The sequence below is a fragment of the Carassius carassius genome, chromosome 13 (genome assembly GCF_963082965.1).
Source record: "Carassius carassius chromosome 13, fCarCar2.1, whole genome shotgun sequence".
In the NCBI taxonomy this organism is placed as follows: Eukaryota; Metazoa; Chordata; class Actinopteri; order Cypriniformes; family Cyprinidae; genus Carassius; species Carassius carassius.
This window is the reverse complement of record NC_081767.1, coordinates 34,091,675-34,119,129: the sequence shown is the minus strand read 5'-3', so window position 1 is coordinate 34,119,129 and position 27,455 is coordinate 34,091,675. Positions and strand designations below refer to the sequence as shown.

The 27,455-nt window shown below is 38.1% G+C and overlaps 3 protein-coding genes across 4 annotated transcripts; 1 reads left to right on the top strand and 2 right to left on the bottom strand.

The window, feature by feature from the left end:
• The first annotated feature begins 127 nt into the window (after positions 1-127).
• On the top strand, positions 128-12,195 carry LOC132156406 (pyruvate kinase PKM-like). 2 transcript variants are annotated; one of them, XM_059565411.1, is made up of 11 exons: positions 128-284; positions 4,920-5,098; positions 5,361-5,452; positions 6,598-6,729; positions 6,929-7,115; positions 7,602-7,872; positions 7,962-8,112; positions 8,318-8,470; positions 9,866-10,032; positions 10,989-11,170; positions 12,073-12,195. In XM_059565411.1, exons 2-11 carry the CDS (start codon positions 4,942-4,944, stop codon positions 12,177-12,179), a joined length of 1,599 nt encoding a protein of 532 aa, XP_059421394.1. In that variant the 5' UTR covers positions 128-284; positions 4,920-4,941; the 3' UTR covers positions 12,180-12,195. The 2 variants fall into 2 exon arrangements, with proteins under 2 accessions (XP_059421394.1, XP_059421393.1); XM_059565410.1 differs by lacking the exon at positions 9,866-10,032 and adding an exon at positions 9,412-9,578.
• Positions 12,196-13,622: 1,427 nt separating this feature from the next.
• dhdh.2 (dihydrodiol dehydrogenase, tandem duplicate 2) lies at positions 13,623-21,334 on the bottom strand. Its single transcript, XM_059565412.1, has 7 exons — positions 21,027-21,334; positions 19,440-19,551; positions 18,523-18,686; positions 17,654-17,906; positions 16,296-16,420; positions 14,780-14,930; positions 13,623-13,829 (listed from the first exon to the last, which is right to left on the bottom strand). The coding sequence occupies exons 1-7, from the start codon at positions 21,117-21,119 to the stop codon at positions 13,720-13,722; spliced, it is 1,008 nt and encodes a 335-aa protein (XP_059421395.1). The 5' UTR covers positions 21,120-21,334; the 3' UTR covers positions 13,623-13,719.
• Positions 21,335-21,535: 201 nt separating this feature from the next.
• Positions 21,536-27,281, bottom strand: LOC132156409 (trans-1,2-dihydrobenzene-1,2-diol dehydrogenase-like). The gene is made up of 7 exons (XM_059565413.1): positions 27,064-27,281; positions 26,878-26,989; positions 26,630-26,793; positions 25,151-25,403; positions 22,705-22,829; positions 21,768-21,918; positions 21,536-21,676 (listed from the first exon to the last, which is right to left on the bottom strand). The coding sequence occupies exons 1-7, from the start codon at positions 27,151-27,153 to the stop codon at positions 21,567-21,569; spliced, it is 1,005 nt and encodes a 334-aa protein (XP_059421396.1). The 5' UTR covers positions 27,154-27,281; the 3' UTR covers positions 21,536-21,566.
• Positions 27,282-27,455: the final 174 nt, after the last annotated feature.

The following is a 27,455-nucleotide window of genomic DNA, read 5'->3' as shown; positions in this document are numbered from 1 at the left end:
AATCCCCCATCAGGAAGCTCGGCTTTGTTTATCAAACTTTTAAAGCTTTGACTTTTATTTCATGGGACGAACCGCCAAGAAAGTTTAGAGATATTTCTATATGTTGTTATAATCAAATACTGGTTAAAAAAACGCCATAGTGACGTTTTTATAGTTTGACGTCATAAATATCAATCCGCGTGTGGCTTAGACGGAAGTAGTTCCCGGTCGGTTTGGCGGTTCACCTTGAGCTCAAGAGCCGGACCGGAGCGCATCAGTCAACGGCCGACCGTCATCAAACGCAGGTGAGTACCGTTAACTTACGACACTTACAACAAAAATCAACCCCAGTTATATTTTTCGTTAGCAACGTTATTAGTTACAGTTCTAGCAAAGATTTTCGTTCGTCAGAGCAGCTTCTGTCATAAAATAGCGCAGGTTCGGGTCATTTTCCCTCAGTATTTCCTCAACACGCTGATCATTTTTAAGCGTTTTTGTGCTATTTGTGTATTTAATTTAGCAAAAAGTTTATTTTCGCAACGTTTCCACATCACTTAAGGTCTTTAAGTGTAGATTTCACTGTTTTATGCTGAATAACCGTCTATTGAAGTTTATCATCGTTTGTGATTCTACCGTTGGATCATTAACAGTAATAAAATAAACCGTCATTCTTTTTGAATTCATTCGAATTAGAGGTTCGCCCTACTTGCGTGCGCGCGCCTCGCTGGTGGAGAATGTGACGCAGAGGCGGGACGTGACCCGCTGCGCGTCCGCCTCATTCTCCCTCGAGCACGACCAGAACCACCTGCGTGAACGCAGATGATGATGATGATGTTTGATCTTCAAGTCGGCTTTGACCGCATGCCTTGATAATCGGCATTATCACGAAGTGCACTGCGTTAAGTTATTACCACTGATCTATATAGTCTTTTGTTGTCTATTATATACAACAGTTGGTTATTATTCTTTATTAAGTGCAGTGATGAATGGTACTGACTCAGAGTCGCGCCCCCGCGGGCATCTGAAGCTCGCTCTCGCCGCGTGGGCGCGCGCACTTCATTGAAAGGCGCTAATTATGACGCTGCATCATGTTTGTGCGAGGGAGGATCTGGACAATTTTGTGTTTGTCTTGCAATCACATACCTTGACACTTGTGCGTTGTCAGATTTTTGAACTCTGGTTCTCAGTCTTCATGATTTATGTGTAAACTGCATTGGCCTGCGTCATTCAGAAAGAAATGGAGAGCTTTTTACATTTCCAAAGGCATCTTTACGCAGCTCGAAATCCAGCCAGACTAAATTATGCCTGAGTTTACATCTCACAATTCTGTTTTTGATTCTGCCACGAAGTAAAAAGGTAGTTGCAACCTTTTCTCTCACATTTCTGAGATTTGCAAGAAAAAAAGGCAGACTTGTGAGAGAGAAACTCTGAATTGTGAGGCCTACTGTAATTAGTTACTTGTTCTACCCTTTCGAGAAACAATCTTGGATAATACAGTTGAAATTGTTGTGTAAATGCATTTATGCCGATCCTAAGCAGCATTAAATAGGAGCGCTTCAATCAATGCCATCAGTGCAAATTTGGCACAATTCAGTTTCTAATTTTCAATTGGGGTCGTTGAAATTTTAAAAGACTACTATTAAAATGAAATAATGCATACAACGACAATCATAAATTGGTCTATATGGTCTATTGCCAGAAATTATATTATTATCATGTTTGAAATGCCACGTAATATTGAAAAATGCATTTATATATTTAACTACATTTTCAGTATTAAATTCATGTAAGAACCAGATTGGAAGAGGACTTAACTAATAAATATTGCTCTTACTCTCGAATGTCAAACAAAGTGAAAACTTGAAATGGAGCACATGCATGAATCCTGATTTGTGCTCAGCCCTGCGTAGCCTGAAGACGTGTGTGCATTAACACACAGCAAATTAGCTTTATTATAAACACTGTTGGCACTGTTTCAACATCTGCTTCATCAAACTGTCACACTCTGAAGCTGTTTTCAGTTCTGCAGTGAGTGTGTGTCGATGTTTCCTGTAAGAATGTCAAAGCTTCCACTAAACCAGTAGAAGAGAGCAGTAAAACAGACACCCACAGCTCTGCAGTGACACAAACTGGGCTTTCCATAGCCCTCACCAGGGACATCCCAGTGCACAGTTATTAGTCATTGTTCTGAATCATAAAGAGAACAGACTCACCTCAGTTGCTCTTTGCTGCAGTAAAACACCAGCTTTTCTTCATAGACTGCAGTAGATATGAGTCCTGCTGACCTCCACACCACGCCTGACGTGTTTCATACTGGTACGATCCCAGTTAGTCCAGTGCTTCTTATGGCATGGCGTGCCATTCCTATTTTTGCCCCGCACTGTAATGTGATCTACAGTCAACTGTACTGTACTGCCTTCAGTGCCGCTGTTCCTCATGAGTGAAGGAACTAGGCTTTGTTATACTCTTACTAAACCAGTTATTGTAGGTATGTGTTGAAGCTAAATCAAATCAATGTGATTGGCTGTAAAGTTAATAAATGGATAAAATCTGCTGTCGTCACAAGCCACCGTTTCTGGGTCCAAACGCTCTATCAGATGCTAACAACAAACGGTGTGCTGTAATACTACTGAAAAAGAATCATCCTAACCGTTCCATACTGCAATCTCAGACGGCCAAAGAAACAATGATTCATCTTTTATTAATCGAAAAATGTTTGTGCCAGAGTCTGTGAGTTGTTAAAGCGTAAAGGTGTGATGTGGATATGAATTGAGATGGTATTCTCGGTTGGAACGAGTAGACTTCAAACAGTTTTGCTTACGTCCCGACAGAACAAACAGATTGACTTGACTGTGATTCTAGGTGTTACTGGTCCAGGGTGATGCTGTATGGATTCTTCCTGTTCACTGAGCTCTTAATAAGCAGGGTTATAAAACAAGCCTATAATAACAAGACATTCCTGACTAATATTGACCTTCAGTGTCCTTGTTTAGCATCGAATGCTGCCTGTTATATTTATATATATATATATATATATATATATATATATATATATATATATATATAATACCAGCAGCACTGACAACAGGTGTGTTTGCCAGCATTATCAACTCATTAATTACACAAACCACAGTTTTCATCATTTCCTGTAGTATCAGGAAGTTGAATAGCCCCTCCTTTCACTATGAGTGTGTGTGGCTCACTGCACAAGGGCCTGGATTTTCCACTCTGCCTGTCTTAGTCATCACATGCCTACGTGAGGAAGAGTGTGTGAGTGTGTGTTCCCTGTGATGTGCATATGCTCACGTACGACAGCCCACCATGGCATCAGTGCAGTGGGGGTTTATTAGGGTTTTAAGAGATCCTCACCAGAGCCATAATTCTGCCAAACTGGGGTCATGTGACTGGATTAACTTTCCTTTAAGAATATTTAAAGTAGATAGCTGACTTTTTGCACATTGTTGAATGCATCTGGTTTGATTTAGAAACTATAATCCACTATTCAGTCTGACATGATCCTGGGTTTGATGTGCATGTGCCAACAGAGCAGTGATTGGCTGGATATCGTCCTCACATTGACTTTCCTGCGCTTCAGGCTGTGTCAGGTGGATAATCTCTGTTTTAAATTGAGCTTTAGCAGCGTCTGCCTTAAAATACAAAATCCAGGTCAGCTCAGTCACACAAAGTGTGTGTTTGATTAGTGCTGTCTGACTTCACGGAGCACATAAAGACAGAGCGTATGGTCACATTCTTAGGTTGTGTTAAAGAATCATTATGTGTTTGATCTTCACTCAGCATTAACTTCAACATGCCTTGTAGCTATAGAGAGATTTCTCTAATGAATGTTCAGTTTGTCTCAGCTACTGTAGGTGCAAAGAGGGTTTGATTGCCTTGATATTTAGGGATGTAACGATTCACTCAACTCACGATGTGATACGATTCACAATATGATTTTCTCACGGCACAGGGTGCATCGTTACATCTCTACATAGACTCTGATGCAGTACACTGGTGCATGTGTGAGTTCAGAAAACAACTTTCACGTCAACAAACCTGAAACCCTCTGGATACCAGCTGTGAGTTAAAGCCTAAAACACTCAAATGCAGCACTCCTATGTTGCTAAAGTGAAGGTCATGCTCTACCCTTCCTGTCTGCTTTGACCATGGGCCTGTGGTGATTATTGAGAAAGACCTAAGTAGGGCTGCACAATAAATCGAAAGGGTGATTCGACAAAAGCAGCGATTTGTCGAGTTTTCAGTAAAAATGTTATTAAATGTGGTGTTTTCACATGCTTTCAGATGGAGCAACATTTACTACACAGAGCCGTAGTTCACAGAGAAGCTACGCAAACAGCTGTCATGCTAATGATATCTTCGATTTTATAATCGCGCAACAAAATCATCAGCAAATTGTAAAAAAAAAAAAATATGCATAGATTGTCAGTGAACTATGGCTCTGTGTAGTAAGTAAATGCTGCTTCATCTGAAAGCATGTGATGATGATTTACGGCTTTACTAATAAAATGTGCATGACGATCACATTCGATTAAACGTGCAGCCCTAGACCTAAGAGAAGGTTTTATATTCGATTGTTAATAATTTCATATTTCTGAGTGCTTGAGTCTGTTGCATAACATGGAATGGAAACATTCCTTTTTGCCACACCTTTACCACACATACACACACACACAGAGAAATGTTCAGAGGCGCTGGCGTGAGGATTGCTCTTTAGCTACATTTATGTGACTCTTAATTCTCAGTAAAATGCGTTTGACTTTTATAGCTTCAGGCTCCCTACAGAGATCCTGTCTCTGTTTATTCTGTTGAGTTTAAATCAGACTACAGTCTGCTGTGTTTACACTTTGTCCGTTCTAAGATACATAAACACTCTAGATTGGTCAGTTGATCATGTGAATGTTATTTCATTGGTCTCTCTGTAGGATATTACCCGTCTCTTCCACGATGCCCCACACTAAAGTTCAGGATATGGGATCTGCCTTCATCCAGACACAGCAGCTCAATGCTGCCATGGCCGACAGCTTCCTGGAGCACATGTGTCTGCTGGACATCGACTCTGAGCCCACCATCGCACGCAACACTGGCATCATCTGCACCATTGGTCAGTGGACACACACACACACACACACACACAGCAGGAACGACTGAATCTTCCACAAGCTGTTATTGCCACACTTCCAAACTGCAGAGATCTAACGCTTTAGCTTCTGTAGTCACAGTCCAACAAACATCTTCTAAATCTTTAATGAATTGTTTTCATGTAGCAACAGACACAGGGTGTTTAGAAACCGCATATCAAGTTAAATAGTCTTCGTTCAGAGGTGGCAGTAAGTGATGGTGCGTTGTGTGTCATGTGATCACAGGACCGGCCTCTCGCTCTGTGGAGATGCTGAAGGAGATGATCAAGTCTGGCATGAACATCGCTCGTCTCAACTTCTCTCACGGCTCACACGAGGTACATACTTCATTATTAACACACTTCTGTGCTTGTCTTCCTCTCTTCTCTCTCTCTGATCCTCACATCTGTGCAGCATTAGTTATGCAGTTGATGGATGTATTTCACTGTGTACCAGAAATGATGCTAAAACTGTCAATCTGAATATCTCTGTAGCTCACAGCCTCAGGTTTGTGGGCTGAAAGGATGGCTAAAGCATTCAGTCAGGGTCAAAAGCCAGCGAGAGAGAGTGTAACTTAATCTACATCATAAATGCTTTATCAGTTCCCTCCCAGTGAAGAGCTCATTGTGTTTCTACAGTATAAAGGGTGGAGGGTTTACTGAACACTAATAGCTCATACAGGAGAATTTGGCTCAGATTTCTTAATGATAGACAGAACTGTGTCATGAATAGAATTAATTCTTCGTATTTGCTCAAGTGGAAGAAATGCGATGCATTTGCAGTCTGACATGTTAAAAGCAAAAAGGTTAATTTAGGGCAAAATCATCCACTGAGCCAATCATCATTCCATAAAACTGGAAATTTTTGTGATGTTTGTGAGCATGTTTAGATAACACCAAGACAGGAAGTCCACTTTTAACAATCACGCTCCATTTATAAGACATTTTGTCCCTCATCTATTAATTCGTACCTGAAAGCTGACCCTGATGTGACTCCTCAGATCAAAGGCTATTGGTTAAACGGATTCTGTCATGTTTCACAAACATCTCACACTCTTAAACAAACACAAGGCTCTGGGTTTCCCAACAGAATGACCTTGAGTGTAGAGCTACTGAAACCAAAGTGACTAGATTAGTAACAGCACTAACGTCATGCATCAAAGGTACTCGTCTAACCTGGTTTATTATGGACTTCCTGTGCACGGTCAGTAGATCAGACTCTCACAGATGGACTATGTCCCGTCGTATCACACACCGCACGCACATAAGTGTCTACTCATTTGTGCACAAGTGTGTGTTTGTGTTGTGCTTTGCTAGTCTAGACACACACCTTGACCGTTGCTCGTCTGCGTGTGATTGAGCGTGTTCACAGAATGTATAAATATGACGTAACAATTGTACTCTCAGGATAAATTTAAGTGCACTTAACATCAGCTGTTATACAAACATCTCCATTTATGATGGTCTTTATTAATCTCTTTCAGTATCATGGTGACACTATAAAAAATGTACGTGAAGCTTGTGCCAGCTTCGAGCCGGGCAGCATCCAGTACAGACCAGTGGGTATCGCTCTGGACACCAAGGGACCAGAAATCCGAACCGGACTCATTAAAGGGGTGAGTTTACTCATTACAAAGACTAATCCGCTGGTGCAAGATCAGTATATACTACTGAATACTCTGTTATTAGAGATTAATAGAGACACAGCACTCTGGTTCTACAGAGATGCAAAGAATTCCAAATTGATACGACAAGTAGGTTTGCTGGTGCAATTTGTTTTCATAGTGCAAATATGCATCTGTCTGTCTGTTTCAGAGCGGCACGGCGGAGGTGGAGCTGAAGAAGGGAAATAAGATCAAAGTGACCATGGATGATGCTTTCATGGAGAACTGCGATGAGCAAACACTCTGGCTGGACTACAAGAACATCACCAAGGTGGTTGAAGTGGGCAGCAAGGTCTATATTGATGATGGACTAATTTCTCTCCAGGTCCTGGAGATCGGTGAGTGATGGATTTTCCACAGTAATAAAATAAATTGGTTTCTGCGGGTCTTAAATTGCCCTACCATGGATTAAGGCCTTAAAAATGTCTTAAATCAGCAGCATAAAGTTATGAAATTAAATGTTGGATGCATTTCAAAGAGTAGAAACATTTAAACATCCTTAAATAAGGATATATTTACTTGAGATGCAAAATGAAGATAAGAAGACGAAGTGTTTACAAAATAAGAATAAATATCTGTCAATGGTGAACAATTTGTAAATTAACTTAGAATCTTTATGATTCTGTTGGCAGATATTTGTTCTTGTTTTAACTCACTTTTGTTTCTCCTTGCATTTATTCATTAAACTTTCTTTACTTGGTTATTAAATTTACACTCACAAAACCTGCATTCACCTCCGATGAATCAGTTTGATGCTTTTACCTTTTTTTGCTGCTTGCTTTAATGGGTATATAGATGGGTAATAATATCTGACTCTTTCTCAGGATCTGACTATCTGGTGTGTGAAATTGAGAACGGAGGAACTTTGGGAAGTAAGAAGGGTGTCAATCTACCGGGTGCCGCAGTCGACCTGCCCGCCGTGTCAGAGAAGGACATCCAGGACCTGCAGTTCGGCGTGGAGATGGGAGTCGACATGGTATTTGCCTCCTTCATCCGCAAGGCGTCTGATGTGCATGAGGTGCGTAAGGTGCTGGGAGAGAAGGGCAAGAACATCAAGATCATCAGCAAGCTGGAGAACCACGAGGGTGTGCGAAGGTCAGCGATGACACCACCCGACCCCTAAACTCAATATGCACTATTAGATGTGTGATTTAAAAATGATTTGGATTCGAATGCATCTCCAGGTTTGATGAGATCATGGAGGCCAGCGATGGCATCATGGTCGCTCGAGGAGACCTGGGTATTGAAATCCCCACAGAAAAGGTGTTTCTGGCCCAGAAGATGATGATTGGTCGCTGCAACAAAGCAGGAAAGCCAATCATCTGTGCCACACAGGTCAGCAAAATTGAGATACAACCACATATTAACATGCATTCTCCAGAAAATGTATCTAAACTAGAAAAAAGCCTATAATGCATTTTTCTATTGACTTAATCTCACAGTTTAATTGCTCTGATGAAAGTAAAGGAGCAATTTTCTTGTTATGGTCGTTCTTCCAGAACTTGTGCATCTATAAAATAACTATCTTGCGTGTTTGTAGATGTTGGAGAGCATGATCAAGAAGCCTCGTCCGACGCGTGCCGAGGGCAGCGATGTGGCTAACGCCGTTCTGGACGGAGCCGACTGCATCATGCTGAGTGGAGAGACGGCGAAGGGAGACTATCCTCTGGAGGCTGTACGCACCCAGCACATGGTGAGAGCGCCCCCTACTGACACACACTAACACTGTTAGACCACTAAACCTTCTAGTACCTGACTCACACATTCCTCATGTTCTCACTCATAACTTACTCATCTTAGAGAAAATACTAAAGGAATTTCCAATGGAATATTGCGGGTTAAATACAAGTTTACAAAAATACTTTTTTTTTTTAGGACCATGTTAAATGTTTTGTTTAACTCGTAATATTTCTTCATTGCCACAGCATCCTTCATGACTTTCTTTCTCTCATATGCATGTGTTTTGCATTCACTGGCAGAGTTGTGTCAGGGTCAGTTACAGACAACAGCTTTCACTGAAGCTCACAGTCTCTTAAATGGTCTGCCAGTTAAATCTATTCATGTGCTCTGCGTTGTGCTCAAGGATAGCATGTTTCAGTTAGCCCAGACACTCCTGAACTTGGAAATATTCAGCAGCAGAATAAAGCTCTTGGCTCAACAAACATACATTTTCTAGTGAGCTCGAAGCTTTGGGAAAACCTGCATGCTTGATGTCTTAGTGACGTGCTCAGCCTTTCTTCTTTGTTCACTCCTTCATGCTTTTGCATGATTTGAGTTTCTTTAACCCTGATATCATCACAAATCTCTTACACATTACTAGTCACAGTTTTATGACCATGTTTAAGATAATGCCCATGATTTTAATGATGGTGGGTTAGCTGTGATATTAATGATTTACTGATAGAGTCTGGATGTGTTTTAATATTCATTTTGTTTTGTTTTTCCAACTAATCTTTTCCCTTCAACTAACACCTGCACTAATTTCCTCCTTTTGTTTCCTCTGTTTGTTTGTTCTGTCTCCACCTCTCTCTTCTCACTCTTGATTCCCACTCGATCTCTTCTCGTCTCATGGATGTGTGTATCTTTCCTCTCCGTTTCTCTGCTGTGTGTCACGTGATGATACGGCTGCTTCAGATCGCTCGCGAGGCAGAGGCGGCTATGTTCCACCGGCAGGTGTTTGAGGACCTGCGGCGCTGTTTGCCCCCCTCCACCGACCCCGCTGAGGCCATCGCCGTCGGGGCTGTGGAGGCCTCCTTTAAAATCCTGGCCTCTGCGTTTATAGTCCTCACTGGGTCCGGCAGGTAGGCAGGACAAGATGTGGAAAACCAGATCCGTCACAGTCAGGGAGTAGGAAGAGCAGGGACAGGAGAGGACTGGAAGAGAGAGAGAAACGAGAGAGACCAAAGGCACCTGTAGTCATAAAAAAATCATCCTTTTATCATTTAAAATCGAAATGCATTCCGGAATAACAAGGTCTAAAGAAAACCATACTGGTGCACGTGTCTCTCTGTGTTTCTCTCTGTCTGAGTGATTGACAGTATGATTGTGTGTAACACTTCCCCCTCCCTCCTCCGGGTGGCGCTGTCAGATCGCCCGCGAGGCAGAGGCAGCCATGTTCCACAGACAGCTGTTTGAGGAGCTGCGGCGCTCCACCCTTCTGACCCGAGACCCTTCAGATGCTGTAGCTGTGGGTGCCGTCGAGTCCTCCTTCAAGTGCTGTGCCAGCGCCATTATTGTGCTCAGCAAGACTGGCAGGTAAGAGGGGAGGGGCCAGAGACCTGGGACAGGTAAGAGGGGAGGGGCCAGAGACCTGGGACAGGTAAGAGGGGAGGGGCCTGAGGTGTGGGACAGGTAAGAGGGGAGGGGCCAGAGACCTGGGACAGGTAAGAGGGGAGGGGCCTGAGGTGTGGGACAGGTAAGATGGGAGGGGCCAGAGACCTGGGACAGGTAAGAGGGGAGGGGCCTGAGGTGTGGGACAGGTAAGAGGGGAGGGGCCAGAGACCTGGGACAGGTAAGAGGGGAGGGGCCTGAGGTGTGGGACAGGTAAGATGGGAGGGGCCAGAGACCTGGGACAGGTAAGAGGGGAAGGGTCTGAGGTGTGGGGCACTGAAGGGGAGAAATCATTCTAATATGATGATTTTACTGCTCAAGTGCTAGTGCTGCACAATATTTTTGTGGAAACTGATACATTTTACTTTTCAGGATTGACAAAGTTTATAGAAAGTTCAAAAGAACAGCATTTATTTGAAATGGAAATCTTTAATGGCACTTTTAATCAATGTAATGCATTGTTGCTAAACAAGTAAATAAATGGAAATGTTTGTGTTTTTGGATTATTATTTTTTTCTTCCACTCTACAGTGGTTATGAACATCATGCATAGTTTTTCACCGTTTCAGTAAGCAGCACAAGAAGAATAATTAAATTAATTGTCCTTGACCCTTTTTCCCCTTCATGGCTATGAGTGAGAGTGTGTGTGGACGGAGCAGAACAGATCATAGCTTTAGGGTTCTGTCAGTACTTGAGTTTTGGTCACATGATTGTCTCTATATGTCAGTGTGGGTGGGTTTGTGGTGTAGGTCAGTTCTGGTTTTCCTTGACCATCTTATCTGTTCGTTCTGAGTTTTACAGAATAAGGAGACTCCTCAGAAGGATGTAGAACACTCTGCATCACAACTTGGCAGCTTCTAATACAGTTGTGTGAATGTCTAGGTCTGCTCATCTGATCTCTCGTTACCGCCCGCGTGCCCCAATCATCGCAGTGACCCGTAACGAGCAGACGGCCCGACAGGCTCATCTGTACCGCGGCATCTTCCCCGTGCTCTACAACAAACCCTCCAACGATGTTTGGGCCGAGGATGTGGACCTGAGGGTCAATTTTGCCATGAATGTTGGTAAGACACCGGCGGAAAACTGGAGCACACTTATTTTATGCACTTGCTAAACTGTTGGAGTGAGAAACTGGACATCGCATATCCTCACGTTCTAAAATAATATTCCATATCCATGGAATCATCAATCATTTTAAGCCTTTACCCATCATGCACAGCACGATTGTCTATGAAATCCGTCTGCAGAGAGACTCTTTGACTTTAGGGTAAAGATTTCTTGATCACCAAGAGACTTTCTTTAATGTCGGACCAAACTGAAAACTCTTTTATTTCGTCTACAATAAAATATTAGTTACTCGTTAAAGTAAGGTTCTATTTGTAGACATTGGTTAACTACAACAACTCGCAATGAAAAATAATCCTAAATAATTTATTAGTCTTAATGTTAGTATTTAATGCACACAAAATGATCAATTAACTGTTGTGGTTTTTATCCATTCAAGTTAGCGAAGACAATAAATATAATAAATACTAAATAGAAATTAGTTGCCCAATGTAAGTTATTATCAATGCTTTTTGTGTTTCCAGCTGATTACATGTACATAAGCAAAGTAAACATTCATCAAGAGGCTTTTAAAAACAAAGCAGCTTTGATGCAAAGAATATGTAAAATAACCTCAAACAGAATATTAGATATTAGAGTATATATTAACACACAGTAGTGTTCACACTCAAGTCTAAGGTTAAATGTTTTGTGTGTCTTTTCACGAGGACCAGTGAGCGTAGCTACAACTGGTTACATTACACTGGAGTGGATTTTAATTGGCTGTTTTAAGTGCAAATACAGTAACTTAATACTAATGAATAATAATGGATAAATCTGCATAAGCATGGGCTGTCCGTGTGAATGCACGAGCACACCTGTGATCACGGTTCTCCATCTCTAACCCTCGTGTCTCTCTCAGGTAAAGCTCGTGGGTTCTTCAAGCCCGGTGATGTGGTGATCGTCCTGACCGGCTGGCGTCCAGGGTCCGGTTACACCAACACCATGCGCGTCGTCCCAGTGCAGTAAAGCTGGGATACCCACCCCTCCCGACTCTTTCAGACCATCATCATCATCATCATCGTCACTCCTCCCACACGCCTCTGGACCACCATCACTTAGACGTTTAGTTCTCACTACTTTCATTTCCTTTCCAGTCTCGAGCTTAATCTCCCACTGGAGTAAGCAGAGCTGTGTGTGTGCATGCTCGGAGCGAACACCTCAGTCCTTGAACAAACAGCAGCTTCCTGAAACAAGCTTGTGGCGAAGGGCTCACACTTACTGTAACTCTACTTTGTTTTATTTGTGGTCTGTTAGTCTCTGTGTTCACACTCCTAATGATGTTACATTCTGTGTTGCACTTGTCCATGAGATCGTGTGATTTGGGGGCGAGGCGACCAATGTGCTATATATTTTTTGAAATGTTAACGTTGGGATGTCTGCGTCCGGGTTTTAGTGGAGTAAGAGAATGACAGAGTTTCTGAGAGATGAATATTGATTGAGCAGCCTTGTCACATTCCCAGCATCCATCTCTCCTGTTCTTCCCCTCACGACGTACTCGTCTGTCTCTGCTGCTCCTGAGTGTGTGTGTGTGTGTGTGTGTGTTCAGATCTACCTGCTTTGTGTCGCTAGGGTGCAAGATGTACTTAAAACTGTAAGAGTAAACTATAGTGTCATTCTGAAGTGTTGTATTATTCAAGACTGAATTAATAAAGCAGATGAGCACCTGGACCGACTCCTGTGCTTTTATATACTTATATATTTTCCAGTGTCACTTACTGATTATATGGTTTCTTGGTTTAAAAAGAAAGAAAAATCAGCTCCACTTGTTTTTTTTATAGAGCACATTTAAAAACAATAGTTTTGTAATACACATTTAGTCGCAACATAATATACCCTTCTATAACTAACAAAAGTATAAAACATGAAAAATGTATTCAAAAGCTAAAGAAGAAAAATGACTGTCAAAGATTTAAAAGCATCAGGTGTGTGTGGATATGTCACCCCATGGTGTTTTTGTAAATTAAAGTTATTGTAAGTCATGTACTTTGGCTGTTATACAATAAATAACAATTAAAAAAAGACATGAAATTGAAGCTTATTAAAGCTTATTAAAAAATTTATGATTTTATTCTACATAACAGCTAGCACATTTATTAAATTACTATTTTTATTTAAAAAAATTGATTATTAAAACCCAAGTACACATTTTAAATGATTTTAATGCCAATTTTCAGATAAAACTTAAAAATGCTGTAACTTCCCGCAATAGTGCATTTCTTTAACATGATGCATGAAATCAAACGGGACATTATTTGCATTGATGCACTTGTGAGGTGTGTTTCAGGCGAGTGAACTCAACACCGTTGTATTAATGTCATCACAAACTGCAACAATATTAGAAAATATCATCAGACTGAATTAAAAACTACTGTATGCAGATGAGATGAATGAAAACAAGGACACACTTGATGCCAGCAGAATAAAACACTGCTTTATTCTGAGGTTGAACCAATGCACATGAGCAAATGTAAGAGCAGCAGAACCCATGACTGATGATGGTGTGAGCTCATTGGCTGTCCTGGCTGTAGACCACGCCCACCTGCCTCCGGGCTTCATCCATGATCTCAGCCAGCAGCGCAGAGTCTGCGTGAGACATGCGCGAACTCTGCTTCAGACCTGCTCCGAGTTACAAGGTATAAAGTTAAAATTGCATGATATAAAATTTTAAATGGTGAGATATAAATTTGCAATTGAGAGAAAAACAAGAAATAATTGTGGGATAAAAAGTAGCAAATTATTTTATTTTTTATTCCATGGTGAAAAAACAAAGCAAAACCAGAACTGTAAGATTTAAACTCAAAAAACAATTACACAAAGAAATCCGAATTTATTTATACTTTTTTGTATCTATGTCTGATTTTATATCTCACAATATTATATATTTTTTTGGACTAATTTATACAAATTGCATAAAAAAATTATTATATTAAATATTATTATTATTCCATGGTAAAAAAAAAAAGTGAGATGTAATGTCAGAATTGACTCAAAAAATTGCTCCAAAAAAACTGAATATATGTATATTTTATATCTCTCAATTCTTGATTATTTTTATACCACCTGCAAGAAAAAAAAAGGTCTGATTTGTTCGATAAAAAGCAAGTTACTTTTTAACAAATATCAATTAAAAAAAATAATATTTTAAATTATGTATACGCATGTATCAGCTTGTATCAATCAATCAATATATATAGTTTAAATTCAAATCTGCAAAAGATGTAAAACAAGAGCAAATCGGACACAAAGGCATAAAATAATGTCATGCATGTAAAAATTGACTGAGAACTGAATGAACACATGTATTCTGGCTAAAGACAGGAATCATGTTTGTGGTGTTTTTCTGCTGAATAAAGGGGTATACAAGACTCCTTCAGCATGCACATGTTCATAAAAGCAAAAATGCATGCAAATCTAATGCATCAGAGTGTTAACAGACTCTAGTTTTGGAATCAGCAGCCCAAAATGCGACTTCACTCAGCAGACACAATGCAATCTCTCCAGTCACGACCTGCTTCTCCTAACAGTGTGTTTTTCAGACTCCAGTGATGAGATGTGTAGCTCTGTACCTGCGAGTAAACAGCGGCGGACCTCCTCGGCCTCGTAACACATGCCAGTGCTGTTGATGAAGTTGAGTGGCAGAGTCGGCTCTGGCACCGGATACTGCGTCTCCACACCGTTCACCAGCAGAGACGTCGGGCACCACATGTGAGCCGGGACCTGAGCAGCAAAAACAGCCCAAACATTCACCAGCAGCTTCTCCTGAGAGTGCAACATCTGCAGCTTGACTGATAAGAGACGGCCGGAGCTCGCAACACAAAGGTTTCTGTGGTTATAGAAAATCTGATAAGACAAGCTCCAAACATTTGGGAAGCATATCGTTTTTAAAATAAGCATTTAAATAATTAAATATTCTTGAATTAAAATATTTAAATTGAATATATTTGCTTATTAAAATTGCATGCATTGCATTGCATTATTTTATTATTTTGTCCACATCCATTTCCCTAATAAATGCTTAATTTTTTTTAATCCATTAAATTTTAATATTGTGACCTGCAAAGGACACCGAGATGCATTTTATGTCTATACAAAAAGAAAAAAGAAATATATATATATATATTATTAATACTATTATTGATGCATCAATCAATCTGAATGGCTAATTTAATAATGCACTTAAAGACATAATTGTTTCAAGTTAGTTTTTAAAATTCTTATTTAAAATATGACATATCATATAACTTTGCATTTATTTGGATTTCAATCATTGCAAAAAAAATTATAATTTTTTCCAATAATTGTATTCGATTAATTGTATTCAATTATATTTTATTTATTTAACTTTCCATCTTTTTTTTTTACAAATGTTGTAAACACTTTAAATGTTGTTATTCTGGCCTGTGAAGCACACTGGGATTCATTTTATGTACAAAAAAATAAATAAATAAAAACTTGTACTATTATATATACACAGATACACTCAATCTATACGACTAATTTACTGATGCATTTAAAAACATCTTTTTTTTTAGAAAGTCATTTGTTAAAATTAATATTTAAATTATTATATATTAAATAACAAATTCTAACATTAAATTCAAGTTATTGTATTTAGTCTCTCTAGTCATTGTATTAAATTATTCTAATCATTTTTTCATATAATTTTCTTTGTCAAATATATATACATAATTTTAACAAATGTGTCATTCTGACCAGTGAGGCACATTAAGGCACATTTTATGCACAAAAGTTGCAAATTCAAATTCGAAAAATCTATTATTATTTTTATTAAAGTGATGTGTGCATCAGATCAAGTCAAAGCCACGCTGAATAAAAGCATCTGCCAAATGCACGATTGTAAAAGTGAATAATCTGAATGACCATCATGAGTTGTTTGGGTGTCTGTGATTTACTTTCAGCAGCACGGCAATAATTTCACTTAGTAAGCTGTGTTAGTCAGCAGTTCCAGTAATATATGATCAAATATTTACATGACATGAGTTCAAGTCTTCACTGCAGTTCTTAGTGCTTTAACTCTGTCTAATAAACACAACACACTGACATCAGAGAGATTCATCAGACCTTGATGGTGCCTTTCGTCCCGACGATTTCGGCTTCGTTTGGAAGCTCGGCGCTGATTGTGCAGGTACAGACGGCCAATCGCTGCCCAGAGAACTTCAGCGTGACGACCATCGCTTCATCCACACCTGCCAATCAAAAACTGGGAAATAAACACCTCTTCGTTTCTGATTTCAAAGAAATCAACCAAACGTACATGAGCTGATTCACACTGATGATAAATCAGACCAGCTATGAAATTAAAATTATTACATAACATCAAACAAAAATGTTAAAATTAATGGTTTTTAACTGTCTTTAGTCAGTGTATTCATTTTTTATTGTTATTTTTAGTTTTAAATAATTATTTGTGATATTTTTGCTTTTTTTTAATGCCTTAAATATTGTTATTCTGACCTATGAAACACATCGAGCTGTATTACAGGTATTTTACAAATAAAAAAACGTATAATATTAATAAAAGCCCAATATTAATAATAAAGATAATTTTATTATGTTATTACAGATTTAAAAATGTATTATTATTTTATTATTATATATTATTATTATTAATATAATTAAAATATTATGCTACACGGATAAAAAAAAATAGTAATTATTAATATTATTATTGAAATGTTATTACACATTTAAAAACGTATTACTATTATTATTATTATTTATTAATATCAGTAAAATATGATGCTAGTACACAGATTACAAAGATTATTAATATTATTATTTTTATTGTTATTACGCATTAAAAAAAATATTATTATTAATATAAATATACATATAATTTAATATGATGCTACAGATTTAAAAATATATCATTATTATGAATATTATTATTGAAATGTTATTACAGATTTTAAAATGTATTATTATTATTATTATTAATATAATTAAAATATATGCTGCTACAAAGGTTTAAAAATATATATAATTATTATTAATGTTATTATTGAAATGCTATTAGATTTAAAAATGTATTATTATTATTATTAATATAAATATAATTAAAATATGATGTTACACAGATTTAATATATATATATATAGATATAAATTATTATTATGAATTATTATTGAAAGGTTATTACAAATTTTAAAATGTATTATTATTATCATTAATAAAGTTAAAATATGATGCTACACAGGTTTAAACATTTTTTTATTATTATTATTATTGAAATGTTATAACAGATTTTAAAATGTATTATTATTGATTTAAGTAAAATATGATGCTACACAGATTTTAAATAATAATAATTATAAATATTATTATTGAAATGTTATTATAGATTTAAACAAATATTTTTCTTCTTCTTATTACTATTATTTATTGATGCTAATATTATTATTAGTCTAGACTGTGTGCACCAGTGTCCAGACAGAGTCCGGTGGCTTGAATGCTCTCTGGTCTTTCTCCGTTGAACACCATGAGCACAAACTGCAGGCAGTAGATGCCGATGTCGAGCAGCGCTCCTCCTCCCAGCTCCTTCTGCACGGCGCGGGGCACATGTGTGAGAGGAACGCCGAAATCTGCTCTCACCAGCTTCACCTCGCCCACCTCGCCCTGCGACAGCAGCCGGCCGATCTCCATCGAGACGGGGAAGAACCGCGTCCAGACGGCCTGCGGAGGACAGGACACACACATCATCTACATCATCTTTTTTGTTTAAAAATACAGTAAAAATCTGAAATATTATTATGATTTAAAATCACAGTTTTCTGTGTGAATATCTGTTAACATGTAATTTATTTCTGCAATGCTCCGCTGTATTTCCAGCATCAGTCTTCAGTGTCACATGATCTTCAGAAATCAGAATAATATGATGATTTACTGCTCAAGAAACATTTCTGATTATTATCAATGTTGAAAACGGTTGTGCTGCACAGTATTTTTGCGGAAACTGTAATGCATTGTATCTTTCAGATGAACAGAAAGAACAGCATTTATTTGAAATAGAAATCCTTTGTAACTTTATAAATGTCACTTATGATCAATTCAATGCATTCTCGATAAATAAAAGTCTATTATTGATGCATGTTCTCCCTATCTCCGTCAGTTATTAAAAACTCATATTCTCACATTAAACACTCGTGATTAAAAGTCTGTGCTGTACATTTATTTGTTTTTTCCCCTTTCTTTTTTTCAGAAGAAATGAATTCTTATATTCAACAAGGTTGTGTTAAATTGATTTCTAATGTTCCAGAAGGTTTGTGTTTGGAATAGAGTCATGCATGACCTCCATGAGGAAGACGTGGTTGTTCTGGGCCGAGGCGATCAGCTCCTGGACCTCCCTCAGGTTCATGGCCAGAGGTTTCTCACACAGAACGTTCTTCTGAGCGTTCATGAAGAGAACACCCAGCGACAGATGATGAGGGTGTATGGTGCCCACGTACACCACATCTGAAACACAGCAGCACATCTTCAGCGTGCTCCTCGTTCTCTGCAGGAGGACACTCCCAGCGGAAACAGGTCAAGCTCAGAATTAACTGCGAGAACAGAACTCCAAGAAACACAGATACAAAGTTGCAACCATCTTTCCAGACTTCCATCGTTTTCTCCCAGGATTCCATAAAACAAAGAGTTACGAGTCATAACCTCCAACAGGATAAGCAACAGAATAAAACATTCCTGTAGGATATGAAAACGTATGTAAAGAAAAGAAAATATACAGAAGATATAAAACTAGTGAGACTCTGATAAAGCTCTGGGAAAATATATCAAGATTTAATCAGATTAAAAAAAAAAAGTATAACTAAAATTGGAGTTACTATGACTTTTCGGACAAATTTGACTTTTGTTTGGAAAATTCCAAATTTTTTCCTTAGGGGAAAAAAAGTCAGGATTATGACTACATCTGGAATTTATTTGTTTATAGATTTTTTCTCAGAATTCTCAGTTTGTGTCTCGGATTTTTTATTTTTTTATGCCATGCAAAAAAAACAAAAAAAAAACGATAATCGTGATTTTTTTTTTCAATTGCGAGAAAAAACTCAGAATTGTGAGAAAAGAGTCAGAATTCACTTTTTTATTCATTTCGACTGGCCCTCATTACTGTTAGCTAATCCAGCAGGTTGTTAGAGAAGTCTGCAGTACTGAGAGCCTGTTGTGTAATTATCAGACGAGATGAAGATGAAGATGAAGATGAAGTCTCACCGATCTCTGGGTCTTTGGCCAGATCTTCGTAGCAGCCGTATGCGCGCGGGATGCTGTGTTTCTGAGCAAACTCCTGCGCATGCTTCAGATCACGCGCCGCCACTGCCACAACCTGTCAAAATATCACTTTATATTACTGAAAAAACTCATAATACCAGATGTAGATCGGTTTATTCTTTTGCACAACTAAATGCTATATTATACACTGCTGTTTAAAAGTCATTGAGATCTATAATGATTTTTAAAGAGGTCTCTTTTGCTCATCAAGGCTGCTTTTATTTGACCAAAAATACAGAAAAAAAATGTACAAATTTTAAAATATTATTGCAATTTAAATACTGGTTTTCTGTGTGAATCTGTGTTAAAGTGTAATGTATTTCTGTGATGCTCCGCTGTATTTTCAGCATCATTTCTCCAGTCTTCATTGTCACATGATCTTCAGAAATCATTCTAAGATGCTGATTTTTTATTAGTTTTGCTGCTTAATATTTTAAGACGTCTGAATTGGTGTATAAAAAAAATCTGTAACACTTTACAATAATGTTCTATTTGTTCAACTATTTAACTACATTATTTAACATTTACTATTACTAAACTGCACTTGTACAACATTGTTAATTTCAACATTTAGACTATAGCCTTCATTGTTGAAATCAAAAGTTGTACAGTATTTGTTAACATAGTTAATGCACTGTGAAGTAACATTACCAAACAATGAACAGCTGTGTTTTTATAAACTAAGATAAACAAAGATTAATAAATATAGTAACAAAAGTATTGCTCGGGGTACGTTCATGTGAGTTAATATGTTAACTATTCAAACCATATCCTAAAGTTACTAACAAATAATTTAATCTAATTTAAATAATACTCTGATGTTTAAATAATTTAAAATGAGAATGGAAGTGTGCTCACCCCATTTTTGTTTGTAAGAAAAAATTAGATTAGATTTCATATCGCAATATCGCAGAAAAATAAATTATCGCAATGTCATTTTTTCCCAATATCGTGCAGCCCTAATATATATATGATACAGCAAAACAATATTGCTATTAAATCAGTATATTACAATGATTAAAACAGAAAACCAGTATTTTAAATGGCAATATTTCACAACATTACTGTTTTTCAACAGTAAATGCAACCATGATGAGCAGAAGAGACTTCTTTAAAAAAAAACATTAAGTATCTTATTGATCCCAAACCCCTGAACAGCTCTGTGTGTGTGTGTGTGTGTGTGTGTGTGTCTGTAACAATGCGTTTTTGTCTTTTTTTTAATGCAAGCACAGTGCAGTACCGATGTTGGCCAGAGGGGACGGTGGTGTCGCTGTTTCCCCGCTGCACTGTAAAACTTCCTGATTCAGCTGCAAAACTTGCTTACATTCAGCAGATCAGAGAAAGTTTGTGAAATGCGTGTTATAGTGTCTTATGCATGAGACTCGGTGCGTGTCAGGTGTGTGTCTGTGGTCTACACCATCAGTAGGAACTCTGTTATCACGCTCATTCAGTGCAAACGTGTGTGTAAAGTGTCCTGAGGTCTCTCGCGAGCGCTTTTCTCATGTCAGCAAAGGTGTTTCGGCTCTTTACCTGGTGGTTTTCTGCTGGAAGAGTCTTCAGTGCCACTGTGAAGTCATGACTGATTTTCCCAGCGCTGCAGATTCCCCATCTGATCACCATCATGGCGTCTGTCTCTCACTGTGTGTGTGTGTGTGTGTGTGTGTAAGAACCAGCAGACAAACTGTGCAGAATATCCTCTCTACTGCCCACTACTGGTTTTTGTAGTATGTGAAAGTGAGACTACACAGTAGTAAAAAGTATCATGCAACACTGCTGAGAAGAACATCATGCTTCATTGCTGTGATGTAAAACTAAAAGGTACTGGCTGTTAAATGAAAAATCATCTGTACCTTGAATGCATCTGCCATAAATGTAAATGCAAGGTCAAGTCAAGGTGCTTTGCATTTTTACAACATTTTAAAGAAAAGTCCACTCACTTTCTTAATTTATAAGTGAGCATCACAGATCCGCTGTGTTTGTGTAGCTTTTATTACATACATTTTCAAGCATGATTAATTCTTTATCTCGAGTAGAACCATCCAATCAGGTCAATCAAGGAATGGAGGCCAGTCATTGGCTGTCTTGCTGGTAAACCACGCCCACCTGCCTCCGGGCCTCATCCATGACCTCGATGAGCAGCTCTGAGTCTGCGAGAGACATCTTGACGCTTTCCTTCAGTCCTGTCAGACAGATCAACATCATCTGCTCATGCTCCGTTCATCAGAAGGCCCTTCATGTGATGAGCTAACAGCAGCTTTAACAGAGCGTCACCTTTCAGCAGACAGCGCCGGACTTCCTCCGCTTCATATCTCAGTCCTGTGCTGTTGGTGAAGTTCAGAGGCAGGCCGGGGTCAGGAAGAGGAAACGCCGTCTCCTTCCCCTTCACCTCCAGAGAGGTTGGGCAGTGCATGGGATGTGCCACCTAGTGCAAAGAGACTAGAACTTAGTTACTAGTGGATATAGATAGATAGAGAGAAAAAAAAAGTGCAAAAATTATTTTTGGAGGAGATCACTTTATATTTATTTAACCTCAGTGCATCTCTAAATGGTTAATTTTCAGCAATGCAATTTACATTATTAGCTCATGAACTGTGTTTACTGCACCCTTAGAAATAAACAAAAGACGGACAGAGAGATCCTCAGTGATTAGAAATTATTTCATGACCTTCTTAAAATGGGTTTATTTTTATTTAATAAAAATGCTATTAATTTGTATGATGAGGTGAATAACTGTTTTTTACTGAAATGATTTAAATATTTTAGTTTATCATTATATATATATATATATAATATATATATATATATAGAGTCCCAAGTGGAGTTTTTACTGTATTTATCTTGATGACATAACTAAACTGAAATAAAAATTAATTAAATTCAAAACTTCAACTAAAATTAAAGCAGAAAATATAAATGAAATATATATATATATATATATTAAACTCAACGATATTAAAATAACAGTTACGTTGTGCCCTGTATGTTTGTATACTTATATACATATATTAATCATATTATATACTTATTTTACATTGATAGGTCTCCCTGTTTGAAAAGGAAACACAGGTCTACATGTCTGTTTTATAACAGCTTTACTAAGTGGCAAAAATATATTTAAATGCACAAGTTGTTTGCATTAGAAACACATAAACAAGAACAGAATCAAACTGAAGAACTGTGGAAGTAATGCGGCATGTTCTGCTCTCACTCTGATGATTCCTTTGCTTCCGCAGATGCTGGCGTCGTTTGGAAGATCACAAGCAACGGTGCAAGTGCATATGGCCATCCTGTTCCCCGAGAACTTCAGGACCACCACCAGAGACTCGTCCACTCCTGACAGATGAAGAAGAGAGCTCACAGACACATGCACTGAGAGCATCTGCTAACTTTACCTTTGAGATATATGCAGGCGTTCTGTGGGTTTAAACCTTTTTTTTTTTTATTAAAGCACAAATTAAATAAAATGTAAGGAATAAATAGAAGGGAACACAACATGTCAATATGGTCTCTAAACATAAATGTTTTGCATTAGCAATGCTTTAAAGTTTGATTCATTAAAATAAAAAAAATTAGCTTGAATACTTTGAATAAGCACTTAAAAATGAGTTTAAATCAAGATGCATTTACTTAAGAAGCAAAATAAGTCAACGTGAGTTTATGAATAAAACAAGATCAAATATCTGTCAATGAGTTTAATTCAAAGAGAAAACAAGTTCTCATTTCCCAATGACGGATATTTGTTAATTTGATATTCAACATTTTGTTCAACTTCTCTTAATATATTCATTTTGCATCTCCAAATGCATCTTGATTTAAAGGGGTCATATGATGTTTTTTTAAAGATCATTATTTTGTGTGTTTGGTGTAACAGAATATGTTGACGTGCTTTAATGTTCAAAAAAAACATTATTTTTCGAATACGGTTCATTATTGTTGGTCCTCTATGCCCCGCCTCTCTCAAACAAAGCCCCTCCTTCTGACAAGCACAGTCTGCTCTGATTGGCCAAATGACCCGGTGCATTGTGATTGGCCGAACACCGCAAGTACGGTCAGAAATGTAACACCCCTTTCCATAATCACGAGCTTCATCTTTCAAAATAAATGTAAAGACAGTTAATAATGTCTTTTATTTGACCATCAGCTCAAGCTGAAAGAGGAACAGAATCGCGTGACAGACAGTGATGAAGCTCGTATGTGTTTGCAGAACACAAGCCACGGACGATTAAGACAACTGACTATACTGTGTGACCCTCTCTCTCTCTCACACACACACACACACACACACACAAGCAAAACTCCATATTTGAACATTCAATAGCAAATACTTAAACTAATAACAAAACATACTTGCAGTAGCTGATTCAGAAGCGGCAGATTGTTGTAGTAAAGTCAGGATGACCTCCTCTCCTAGGTTCATGAAACATTCGTCCATAAAATGCGTTGTATGTACTGTAATCTTAAAGATTCCTGAATGCATCTACTTTCAGAAGAACAAACTAAGTGCTTTTTCTCTCATCTAGATACACACACATCTCCCTGACATGACTGCTTCAACACTAAACCACGCCTTCTTTTTTTGCGTGAACATTTGGGTGGCATTATGCAAATATTTCCACAGTGATGTAGAGATGTGGGGCGTGTTTAAAAGAGGCGTTTTAGGGGGGCTTTGATAAAGAATATATCTTTGGATTTGAGACTTTAGTCTTTGCAACTTTACAGAACTTCATGCACAAAGAGCTCATAACACTCCAAAGAGAAAAGGAACAATTAAAGGAAAACTTCACATTATATGACCTCTTTTAGATACTTGTGCCAGCAAATCAAAACTGCAGAGGAATTGCAATGTGTGAAACATCCAATCCAGTGACTTTAAGACTCTCTGCTCCGATTTAGGACCTTTTAAGTCAATAAAGGTTTTTATAAGTTTTAAAAAGCATTTTTTTTTCTTAAAAACATTCTGAAACAAGTAAGCGAGAATTACATTAAAGTTAAAAATGTTTCAGAAATGTCTTAAGTGTTGATTTTTCAAAATGGAGATTGATACATCATCTGAAGGCTGAATAAAGTTGGCCACTGCAGTATTTGAAAATCTTGAATCTGATGGTGGAAAATAAAAAAAATCGAAATATTGAGAAAATCATCTTTAAAAGTTTTCCAAATGAAGATCTTAGCAATGCATATTAGTAATCAAAAATTAATCTTTGATGCATTTATGGTAAGAAGTCTACAAAATATCTTCATGGAGCATGATCTTTAAAAGATAAATCTTTTAAATACAATGTATTTTTGGATATTGCTACAAATTTCCCAAACAGTTGGCAATTACCAGCAATCTTCAAAATCTTCTTATAGGTTCAACATAAAGCAGAATTTTAATTTTTGGGTGAACTATACCTTTAAGATTGGTTTTGTGCTCCAGGGACACAAATATGATTTTTGTGTTAATGTTTTGAGAACATTATTAAAGACCAGATAACACGGAATAAACTTTCTGTTTTTAACATTACCAGAAGGTTGTGAGAACCTTCTCTATTAAAAAAAAAAAGAAAAAAAAAGCCCTTTACAGGATAAGAACCTTCTCAAATAAAACCTTCAGCTGCACTTTGGACAAAGCACAAGAGTATGGATGTAAATAGTGTGGTGTTGTTCTGTACCTGAGGGCAGCAGGACTCCCGTGGCGTGGATGGATTCTGGTCTTTCTCTCTTGAACACCATCAGAGCGAACTGCAGGCAGTAGATGCCGATGTTGATCAGCGCTCCTCCGCCCTGCTCCTTCTGTGTGGTGCGCTCGCGGTGCAGAAGAGGAAGACCGAAACACACCTTCACCATCTTCACCTCCCCGACGGTGTTTTCTGAGAGCAGCCTGCCGACCTCAGCATACACGGGGAAACACCTGGACCAGACCGCCTGAGACAGACAGACAGAGAAAGATGATCTGGTTCTGTGGTCTCCAACAGAAGAGGCTCTACAGCAACTGGGCCCTGACCATTAATCCCAACAAAACTAAAGTTCTAACATTCCAGAAAAGACCCAGAGTTCAGGGAAAGAGACACAACTTCACCCTTGGTATGAGCAAAACTGAAAATGCATCAAACTACACATACCTCGAGCCAAAGAGGGGTGCAACTAGTAAACTAAATTTGGTTGTGAATGAACTGAAAGAGAAAATTGAAACACCAATTCGAATCTGGCTCAAATTATTCCAATCAGTCATTGAACCTATTGCATTATATGACAGTGAAGTGTGGGGTCCTCTCCTAAAAAAAAAAAAAAGGGACAAAAATCCGATGGCAGCCGGGCATGCACATTGAGAAACCAGCCATCAAATTTTGGAAACACCTAAAAATGAGTGACCCCAACTCTTACCATTTAAAGCCCTTAAAAATCAAAAAGTGAACCCTGGAAAGAGTCCCCAGATTCAGATGATCCTGAAGCTGCAGAAGCAAACTAACACGACTAAAATACTCTGAAATATCCATCCACACAATTCAGCCCAACAAAATTATAAAAGCACAGAAAGAAAGTTATCTGACTTACTGGAAAGAAACAACAGAAAAACAAAAGTACTTTACAAACAAACTTTACACACCACAACACACAAACACCACATTGAATTATAAATTGCTCGTAGAATTTTTAAATGTTTTTTGTTCTACTTTTTAAATGTATATACATGCATGTTTTTTGTTGTATATATATATATGTAAATTCAGTGTAAACACTATGCTTTGGCAATACACTGTAACAATTGTCATCCCAATAAAGCACATATTGAATTAACAGAGAGAGATTCAGTTCTGTTATACAGTATAAATATGTTAATATAAATAATATAACCAGGACATGTTTTGATGAGATTCAGGTCTACTGGATCTGATGATGATGCATCACATATTGCACAGAACGAATCTTATAGATTAATTCATAATGCACATGTGAATCAATGATGATGTAAACAAATATGGAAATTCATAATTCATTCTAATACTGACTTATTTTTTTTATTTGTGATTATGCATTATACAGGGATCTCAAAATGTGTTTGGACACATTATATAAATATAAATGTATTGCACAGAGAATCCCAAGAGTGTTTGTGCTGTCTTCATTAGCAGATCAGGTGTTTCTTCTACCTCCATGAGGAAGACGTTGTTCTCTCTGGCGGCTGAGATGAGATGCATGACCTCTCTGTGGTTCATGGCCAAGGGTTTCTCACAGAGCACGTTCTTCCCAGCGTTCAGGAACAGCAGACCCACCGGCAGATGATGTGTGTGGAGAACCCCGATGTACACCACATCTGACCGGACACACTCGTGAAGGTCAGTCAATCATTCTCAGCGACTGTCCCTTTAATTCTGTCCAGCTCTGTCGGTTTACTCACCGATATCTGGATTCTTCACCAGCTCCTGGTAGCTGCCAAATGCAGTCGGGATCCCATGAGTCTTTGCAAACTTCTTTGCACGGTCTAAGCTTCTTGCTGCAACTGCAACTATCTGACACACAGACAGAAAATATAAAGTTTACGATTGAATCCGATTCTAAAAGCAGATGTTTAGCAGGCCTGTACCTGGTGTTCCTCATGAGAAAGTGTCTTCAGAGCCACACAGAAGTCATGGCTGATGTTTCCAGCTCCACAGATTCCCCAGCAGGTTGCCATGTTCGCTCTGACCTCCAGATTGCATGCAGATGCATGTGCAGTGAAGGCTTTTATCTGCGGTCCAGAGTGCAAGACGTCATGTGATCTGATAAAGTGTAACTTTGAAGTCAGCAACAGTTGTAAAAGTCTCTCTCTTTTTTCTCACACTATAAATGTATTCATGGCTGAATATGCATGAGCTCATGATGATTAAATGTGCCAGCTAATTATGATCAAGCGTGTTTATCGGTGATGTTATTATGCTTGTGTAATGTGTCAAGAAAAATTTGTGTCAATGCAATGCATGAGACCTGCAATAATGA